This window comes from Bubalus bubalis, chromosome 6 (assembly GCF_019923935.1).
Source record: "Bubalus bubalis isolate 160015118507 breed Murrah chromosome 6, NDDB_SH_1, whole genome shotgun sequence".
Classification (NCBI taxonomy): Eukaryota; Metazoa; Chordata; class Mammalia; order Artiodactyla; family Bovidae; genus Bubalus; species Bubalus bubalis.
In genome coordinates, this window is record NC_059162.1 from 92,120,586 (window position 1) to 92,130,632 (window position 10,047).

Sequence of the window (10,047 nt, forward strand, 5' to 3'; positions counted from 1 at the left end):
GCTACATGGTTTAAGAAAGCAGATATATAAAATGTGTAAGGTGTTTTAGGATAATTTGTAGCAAAATTATTATAATAAGCCTTTTGACACTTTTAAAAGTGGCGACCTTCAGACACTGGAATTTTATTACTCAGTGTGTGAAAGTTGCTCAGTCGTGTCTGACTCTTTGTGACCCCATGGACTATACAGCCCATGGAATTCTCTGGCCAGAATACTGGAGTGGGTTGCCATTCTCTTCTCCATTATTATTCAGTCAGGATACAGTTGTATCAACAACTAGAAAACTGGAATCTTTCATTGTATTAATTTCTGCCTAAAAGTTTAAAAGAAAGCTTCATACTAGTTTCAGTGTATATTTGCCCCACTTTTGTCAAGGTAATGTATTTTTGTAGGGGTGAGGGTGGGAAGAGAACTCAATTTCCCCATCCAAGACATAACTTACGTTCAAAGGGAAAAGTAAATCTAAACCACCAAGCTGTTACCTTTGAAAACGATTAGTGGAGTCTATTGTATTTTATCCAAACATCTTAGTTTAAAGGATTTTATATTGAAAGCAATTTATATACTCCACAACTCAAAGATAATGTTGGAATCTGGTTTAAATAAAATAATAAAATCCAGAAAAATCTACTGCACAGCCTGAAACTCTGCACAGCAGGTTCCACAGCAGAGCAGGTTACAGTTGATGCCTTCAGTTGTCAGCCTTAATTTTCTCTGGGCTTTTAAAAGTAGAAGCTGTTGCTCCATGCATGCCCTCCTCTCCGTAGATTAAGGAGGGTTTTCATCCAGCTTTTTTCAGAAGTACTAAATAAGTGAAGATTTCTATTCATTTTTAATTGTTTTGAAAAATATTGACTCTCTGCTCTGTGGTTCACTTAATATGCTTAATGTAAAATAAAGCTTATGCTTTGAATTTATGTCTCATTTAGTGCTGTGCCAGCATCTGCAGAACATCAGAAGAGACTTCAGCAGTTCTTGGAGTTCAAAGAATAGTTAAGTAATATAAACTGTGTTCATTACACTGCTGATACAACTACAGATGGGACAGTAAATGTTCAGCATTCTTGGATCAGAAGAAAATGGACTAATTAGATGCTTCCTTTGTCGTGGTGGTTGCTTTGAAAACTATACTTTAATGGGAGAAATCATGGAAAGAAATTCTCAACAGAAAAACCGAAAACTGCCTTTTCTGTACTGATTGCTTTTTGTGTGTGTGGCATAATAAAATCTTTATTCAATTTTACAGAAGCCTCTATGGCAGTAGAAATGTTTGTAGCTTATGCAGCTTAATAATAAGAACTAGAAAATGTTTAGAATTTACTTTTGAGAGGAGTAGAGGCAGTTCAGAAGGTAAAACAGGCCAACTTGATCTAGTCTTCCTTCCTAATCGGTCTGAGAGTTTAGCTCTCTGTAAACTCAAAATGCATAAACTTTTTTGGAGTAGTTTCTGTTTACTAAAGGATAAAAAGAGTAACAGTGGAGAAAAAGTCACAGAAAATGCTGTCTAAAGGACATATTTTGTTAATCTGTTAGGTTGTGTTTTTGTTTTTGGAGACAAATTAAATTTGCATGATTGTCAAAAAGAAGTCTCAATTTACAGATGCTAACTCTATGTAAAGGAATGTGGAAAAATTCAGCTCTTAAGTTACAAGATGAAACATTCACATTTGGTTTTCAAAAGATAATTGACCGACATCTATGAATTTATTTTGTATCATGCTAGTAAACAATGTGTATGGGTATTTTCTCAGCTAGTTTTTGCTTTCTTTTTCTGGAACAAAACATTAAGTGATTGCCAGGTTTTTCAAGTGAGAGAAAAAGTTTTGCAAGAAAACCAGGAAACTTTCCTTTTTTTTTTCCCCCACTCTCCCCATCTTCATTAGATCGAATTATTTTGTAAAGCTTATTGTCCTCACAGGGGAGCAACCTTTGCTTTGTTAACTGGCTGGTTAAAATATATTAGGAACATCTTTACACCCAGAAACAACTTAGTCATCAGGTAGCAAGTGAAACCAAAATGTCAGAGGGATTAGTGTACTTAGGAGTATGTTGTATGTCCTGAAAGTGAGTAGGTAATTTTATAATTTACTAGATCAACTTTGGAGATGAAAGATTGGAAATCCTACTGGTAGACATTCACTGGACTAGCTTTGGACTGAAATACTTCCTTATAATCCTTTTCCCCTTATCTTTTCCCTCTAGTGTCCCCTAATTTTTTCTTTAAAGTCAGTGCAGGACTATATATGAATCTTTATTGTGGTGTATACGTCTACCATTTGTCTGATTACTTGATGTATTATATCTTGATTTATTTGTTGCCCCTTCAGCCAGCACATGCCAAATTATAAATGAATCCTTCTGGCCTTTATGAGACAGCTTCCCAGTTGTCAAGTGTTTGGAGTATGTAGGCTATTGCCTTTTTTTTTTTTTTTGGTATCTGAAGTGGAGTTGAAGTGGAGTTTTTTGAATGTAAAAGTTGAATTTTGAGTGTAGAAGCTACTTACAGATGACCAGAAACCGTTGAGTTCCATGTTTTAGTCATTGAGCTTTTTATATTCCATTCTCTGTGCTGCCCCTGTTTGAGGCATTTTGGGAGAAAAGGACGCTTAACCTTATGCTTAAATAAAGAATTTAAACTCTGACTTATTCAGATAAAATGGCTTTGTTTTAAGTTTTTTTTTTTTTTTTGGTCATCTCCCATATGCTTTGGGCAAACTATATTTGATGAGCAATGTGAAAATTTCTGAGGTGTTCATCCCTATTTTTTCTGAAGATAACATGTCTTGTACTCAATACAGTTCACATAGTGTCTGCCTGGTGGAAATTTGGAACTGCCTCCCCAAATCTGGATTGTATTTAAAAATCAGTTCCTTTTCCTCATTGTGTCGATAACCTACACCCCGTCTGTTGGAGTAGGGTATGCCTTGATCACCTGTTAGGAAAGAGGGAAGAGAGCTAGCTCCTTCACCTGTCTGCAGGAAGGAGGATCTTAGGAAGGCCACCAGGAGGAGAGAAGCATTTCCTTTGATGAAGTCACATCCTGCCTGTGAACCCACTGATACTGTTGACGTTGGCCTGAAAATTAGAGGGTGTTCCTTAAAAGTGTTTTCTGACTGTCAGTACAAAACGTGATTGTATCAGCTCTTGTAATGTTTTCTTGACCCTTATGGAAGGTATAAATCCACGTAACTTCTTTCCTAGAGAACTGGGAAAGTGTCCTAGAATTAAAAAAAAAAAAACAACACAAAACTTGTATAGTTGAGTGGACATGGATAAGCAACAGTTTGTTACTTTGCTGGGTTTTTCCTTGGTATTTGTTCTCTGTCATCCTGTAAATATGATAATCTGTTTATATCCTTTTGTATATCACTGATACTGAATTGGGTAGAAAAATAAATTGACAGTTTTTAGAAATGGGACTATTAATTGAAATATGCGTATCTGTGAGATCAGTTATTTTAATTTCTGGTGTATATGTGTATGTGTTGCGTTAGCCATTTTAATCAATCTGAGACCCGATACTTATAAAACCTGAAACATGCCTTGAGAAATCAGCTTTTGCCTCTGACTGGACTCATCTGGTGGGTGATCTGTAATGGTAACTCTGAGGAGCCCAAATTCTAAAAGCCTCTTTCTTCGAGGATGCAGGTGCTGAAAGCCATTTCTTAATAGAGGTTTCTTTTCTTGCCAGAATAGTGTTTCTAAATGGATCATATTCCCCCAGGCTAAAAGTTATGTCTGTCAACTTTACTTAAATTAGCCCGAACTTCTCCTCAGAGTAGTTGAGGTACTATAACTAAGGCCCTCAACTTGCCCTGTTTGCTATCCAATCCATAGTTATCTTTCTTTAGAACCAAATAGCTTAAAACAAAGATGACTTTAGTTCATCAGTTAATAATCTAGCTATTCTTAAAAAGCTGCTGACCACCATTCTAAAATGAGCAAAATCATTGTTTCGAGGGGGAGGTGGGGCACACAGCACGTCACTACCTTAAGAGTTCTCAGTCATGGCCCTAAGCAGCTTTGGGAGTTGCTGTAGTGCCTGGTGCTTTAATGTGGAGCTAGCTAATCATCCAAAAATATTCACCTAATGCCTCTTTCGGCCCAGCTACTGGAAACAAATTGACCTGTGAACAAGGCAGTCCTGACCTCTAGAAGTTTATAATCAAATGCAGTGGCATTGGAAACTTGGGTTCACAAGCATTGACTCACAGGGAGTGCTCATTAGAGGTACAGAGTCTGGGCTCCACTTAGTACAGATTCTGCTTCAGGAGGTCTGGACTAGTTTCCAAGAGGTGTAGTTTGTAGCCAATTCCAAGCAGTGATCTCAGAATCACACTGTGAAAAGGGTTTATCTTAGCTCAGGAGTTGTCAGATTTAGCATGCATCAGAACCACATGGAAAACTTGTTAAGACACAGAAAACTGGGCCCCCTTTCCAGAGCTTCAGATTTTAGTAAGTCTGAAGTGTTCAGTCAATAAGCTGTGTCTAAGTCTGCAACCCCATGGACTACAGGACACCAGACTTCCTTGTCCTTCACTGTCTGCCAGAGTTTGCCCAAATTCATGTCCATTGACTCGGTTATATTATCTAACCATCTCATCCTTTGCCACCCTCTTCTCCTTTGGCCTTCAGTCTTGTGCAGCATCAGGGTCTTTTCCAGGGAGTCTGCTCTTTGAATCAGGTGGCCAGAGTATTGGAGCTTCAGCATCAGTCCTTCCAATGAATATTCAGGGTTGATTTCCTTTAGGATTAATTGGTTTGATCTCCTTGCTGTCCAAAGGACTCTCAGGAGTCTTCTCCAGCACCAGTTGATCACAGAACATCAATTCTTCGGCACTCAGCCTTCTTTATGGAACTCTCACATCTGTACATGACTACTGGAAAACCATAGCTTTGACTATATGGACCTTTGTTGGCAAAGTGATGTCCCTGCTTTTTAATATGCTGTCTAGGTTTGCCGTAGCTTTTTTTCCAAGGAGCAAAGTGTCTTTAAAGTCTGAGGTGGAGCCCAAGAATTTTTAAAGTGTCCAGACACTATGCTAGTCAGGAGATCACATTTTGAAAACCACTGCCCTAGTGAGTTTTCTCATATTTGGTATTCTTTCAGAAGCATATGAACAATGATTGCTATAAGGTGGAGTTCTTACATCTGATTGATTTGTTGGAAAGCGTGAAGAATATGGTTAGGTCCCATAGGTAATGCAGGAATGCTGAGAAATACTCTGGTGTTTCTATGCTTATTTTGAGTTTTCAGCAGGGATTTGCCCAGAGTTGCTCTCTTGCACCTAGCCTTCACTTGAATTTCTGTCTTGGCAAACTTAGCATTTTTCACAATGAGCTTAGCCTTCCATCACACTCCCAGGTAGAGTTCGGTGTGTTTTTTCAATGCTTTGTCATTCTTTTTTGGACCTTATCACATTGAATTGTAACTTAACTGATTACAAATCTGCTTCCCCTTACAGATTATGAGCACTCTTTCCTTCCAGGATTCCAGATACACCTTCTCAGTGTACTGTCTTCTTACTTTTAATTATTTTGACTTTCCATGCTTTATTCTGTGTAGTTCCTTCTGACCTATCTTACAAATCATTTTCTTCAACTGTGTCTAATCAGTAAACTTACCTATTACACGAACAATAGTTTCACGATAAGTGAAAATTAGCAGTCGTTTTTGGGATTACTTTTTAATTTCATCGTTAGCAGACCTTATCTACAATTCTGAATTCCAGAGGATTTTTTTATTGTTAAGTTTGGTGACAAAACATATTTGGCAGCTAAATCTGACCTTGACTGCTACGAGGCTATTTGTAGACTTCATTTACTCCTTGCACTATGACTGTGTTTACATTCACTGTGGTGTGATGATGTAGGTGCTGTCCCAGACCCTATGGGAGTGTTATGTAATATGCATCTTTATTACCTTTCTAAAGTCCTGTATTCAAAGCTTCGGGCCTTAGGAGTTTAAGACAAAGCATTGTAGACCTGTTTTTGTAAGATGCTATTAATTCTCCCATCTACTCATTCAGCATTTACTAACTGCCTGCTGTGTACCAGGCCTTGTGATAGGCACTGATAGTACAGAAAGAGATCACTACTTTGTGTGGAAGCAGTAAGTGGAGGTAACCCTTATTTTTTCTGCTTTTTCTGCTGCTTTGCGGAATTGGTGTGTCTTGCTATGTGCTGTCTCATTGTTGAGTGTCTATTCTGTTCCTAGCCTGCCCAGAATGCAGCATCTCTCCAGGTGTTCTGGTGCTGCCCACTTGTTTCTTGCATTATTTTTCAGGAGCTGTATGGCTCTACCTTGTCTTTAATCGCTCATGTTCTTCCTGTGCAAACATATCTCTTACCAGATACTGTTGAGTGGGCCTTGCACGTGATCCTGATGGTAAAGTAGTTCTGGAAGATCTGTGGATGTCTGTGGCAGAGAAACATTGGGAGATGACCTCTGAATCACAGGTTTTTACTTGATAGCCTTTTGAAAAGATGTTGGCTTTCTTTTTGGCTGTACCACATGGCTTGTGAGACCCTAGTTCCCTGACTAGGGATCAAACCTGCACCCCCTGCATTGGTAGCATGGAGTCTTAACCATTGGATCACCAGGGAAGTCCTGAGATATTAACTCAATTGATTTATCCTTTTTATCTCTCATCTATAAAGTGATCTGTGGTCTTGAAAAAATATTAAACACTAGTCCCTCTCCTGCTATATTATGATTCTTTGTTGCAAGGACACAATCCCCAACTTAGCTGAAGCATAAGGCAGGGAAAGTGAAAGTCAGTTGTGTCCGACTCTGCAACCCCATGGACCATATAGTCCATGGAATTCTCCAGGCCAGAATACTGGATTGGGTAGACTTTTCCTTCTCCAGGGGATCTTACCAACCCAGGGATCGAACCCTGGTCTCCCACATTGCAGGTGGATTCTTTACCAGTTGAGCCACAAGAGAAGCCCAAGAATACTGGAGTATTCCTGATAGGATCTTCCTGACCCAGGAATCGAACCAGGGTCTCCTGCATTGCAGGCGGATTCTTTACCAACTGAGCTATAAGGGAAGCCCATAAGGCATGGAGTTGACCTAAAGGCACAGGAATGTCTTGGTGAGCACAAGTATAGATTTGCTTCTGGGCCCCATGAAGAACCTGGAAAGCTCTCAGGATCTCTAAATGGTTCTTCTTTGTGCATCAAAGCTTTATTCTTTCTCTGTCTAGTGGCTTTCTACTACTCTTCCTGTCTGCCCTGTAACTCCTGAGTTTACTTATAACAGATAGAAACTGACCAGCTCTTTCTGAATGCCAACCAAATTCCTATTTGAAAGAAATTAGCCTTGATCACCAGCATGGCTTCTGAGAACTTAGCTTTGTTGATCAGGATAAGTGGCAGGTAGGGTCAGTTTCCCAGCATAGGGGACAGAGTTTGGGGTTAAGGACCTGCAAAAAGGGGCTGGTAAGTCCCCTTGCTTTGTGTTGGAACCCCAAAGGGCTGCAAACCTAGAAGAAAGGGTGAGGAGGAAGTAGATTGCATGAACTGTAGTTGAGTTAGAATCCTCATTAAGTTGAACTGCAGTCATCTCTGTTTGCCAGTGCTTCTAGCTCCTGGGAGAAGCCATCATAAATCCTCTCTGGAGAAAAACAACATCCTAGGTCTCAATTATTTCTACAAATGAGTTTTCAAATATAATGTCTACAGACAAAAATAACCAGGCACAGGAAGAGACAACATGAATGAGAATAACAAAAGCAATAGACAATAGGATAGACCCATGAGGACTCCAGATCTTAGAATTATCAGATAAAGATTTTAAAAGAATTATGATTACTGTGCTCATTAAGATTTTAAAAAAACCTTTAATTCTTTAGAGAACTAGAAACTACCATGTATATGGAGTAGAAACTACACATACACACACAGATAATTTGAAAAAGCAGATAGTTTAGAACAGAAAAATAGAATAACTAAATTAAGTCAAAGCATAGGTTTACCTGCAGATAGATATAGCTGGAAAAAACTGACTTAGAAGATCAGTCAGAAGAAATTATTCAGAATAAAGCATGGAAAGTAAGAGGACACACTGAGGGGGTTGTGTACTCAGTCATGTCTGACTCTGTGACCCCATGGACTGTGGCTCACCAGGGTCCTCTGCCCAAGGAATTTTCCAGGCAAGGATATTGGAGTGTGTTGACATTTCCTATTCCATGGGATCTTCCCGACCCAGTGATCAAACCCAAGTCTCCTGCATTGGCAGGCAGATTCTTTACCAGTGAGCCTCTTGGGAAGCCTGGGCACTGAGGTACATCATAGTAAAAGTGCTAAAAATCAAGTGTTCAAAGTAGCCAGAAGTGAAAAAAGACCACATTCAAACAAGCAACAGCCAGACAGCTAACATTTCAACAAAAACAAGAGAATGGGATGGAAATTTCAAAGTGCTGAAAGTTAGAACTCCATATCCAGCATTAATCTACAAAAATAATGGGGAAATTAAAAACATTTACATACAAAAGCTGAGAAATTTCATCAGTAGGACACACTAAAAGGAACTTAATTTATAAAGGTAGTTTTTGTTTTTTTTGTTCATTTTGGTTTTTTTTTTCAGGCAGAAGAAAGGGTAGAGAAGCAGGAAGAAATTAAGAAACAAAAAAGATAAATATATTGACATATTAAATAATACTGTCTTGATGGAGTTTTAAATATACAGAGAATTAAAGTGCTCAACATAATGGTATATAAGTCAGATTTGGGGATTTCAAATATCTTAAGGTCTTCCCAGGTGGCTCAGATGAGTAAACTGTCTGCCTGCAGAGCGGGAGACCTGGGTTCCACCCCTGGGTTGGGAAGATCCCCTGAAGAAGGAAATGGCAACCCACTCCAGTACTCTTGCCTGGAAAATTCCATGGACTGAGGAGCATGGTAGGCTACAGTCCATGGGGTCTCAAAGAGTCGGACACGCCTGAGCGACTTTACTTATTTTACTTCCCTGGTGGCTCAGATGGTAAAGAATCCGTCTGCAATGCAGGAGGCCTGGGTTCTATCCCTTCGTTGGAAAGATCCTCTGGAGGAGGGAATGGCAACCCACTCTAGTATTCTTGCCTGGAGAATCCCCATAGACAAGAGGAGCCTAGCCGGGTGCAGTCCATGGGGTTGCAAAGAGTTGGATGTGACCAAGTGACTAAGCACAAGGTCTTTACATTGGGAATAGAGTAAAAGTGGACTTTGATATGGTGACTTTGATACATTAAAGGAGTGCATTGCAACTTAAGGATAACCTGTAAAAGAATAGTTAGAGTTTCAAACTAAGATGGAAAAAATGAAATAACAAAAAATGAACAAAAGTAAGTAGGAGGGAAAAAGACATCTGAAGTAGGTAGGACAAAGAAAATGTACATAGTAAGTTGTAGATTTAAATCCAAGACATCAGTAATTACATTACATATAAATGGACTAATGCACTACTCATAAAACAAGCATCATCAAACAAAGCCAAAATTGTTAGCTGTCAACAAAAGCCACATTTAAAGAAAGATATATTGAAAATAAAAAAATAGGAAAGATAAACATGCAGACGTTAAAAGAAAGCTGGTATACTTGGCGTTAATTTTTGACAATGTATAAGGCAAAAAGCCTTACTAGCGATAAAGAGGGTCATTTCAAAATAAAAGATTCAATTCATGGAAAGATAACAATTCTAAATGTTAATGCACCTAGTAACATAGCCTCAAAGTATATTAAAACAATATGGGAAAAAGATGAACAGCACTTCAGAAGTGAGGGTACTGAAATGGCTTAGGAGAGGAGGTAGGTGTTCAGCACCATTGATTATTGTGCCTGTGTGCGTGCTCAGTTATGTTCAACTCGGCAACCCCAGGGACTGCATAGCCAGCCAGGCTCCTCTGAAAATACCATGGGATTTTCCAAGTAAGAAAACTGGAGTGGGTTGCCATTTCCTATTAGGGAAATACAAATTGAAACCACTATACACCTATCAGATTAAAAAGACTGACAGTGACAGACTTGATGAGGATGTGGAACAAATAAAACTCATAATTGCTG

General features: G+C 38.9%; 1 protein-coding gene across 2 annotated transcripts in view; it reads left to right on the forward strand.

Moving 5' to 3' along the window:
• NDC1 (NDC1 transmembrane nucleoporin) overlaps positions 1 to 3,432 on the forward strand; it is a 61,401-nt gene extending 57,969 nt beyond the window's left edge. For both annotated transcript variants that reach the window (XM_025288682.2, XM_006061751.3), the window contains exon 18: positions 930 to 3,432. In XM_025288682.2, the coding sequence (XP_025144467.1) occupies positions 930 to 993 (64 nt within the window). In that variant the 3' untranslated portion in view covers positions 994 to 3,432. The remainder of the gene's footprint in view (positions 1 to 929) is intronic.
• Positions 3,433 to 10,047: the final 6,615 nt, after the last annotated feature.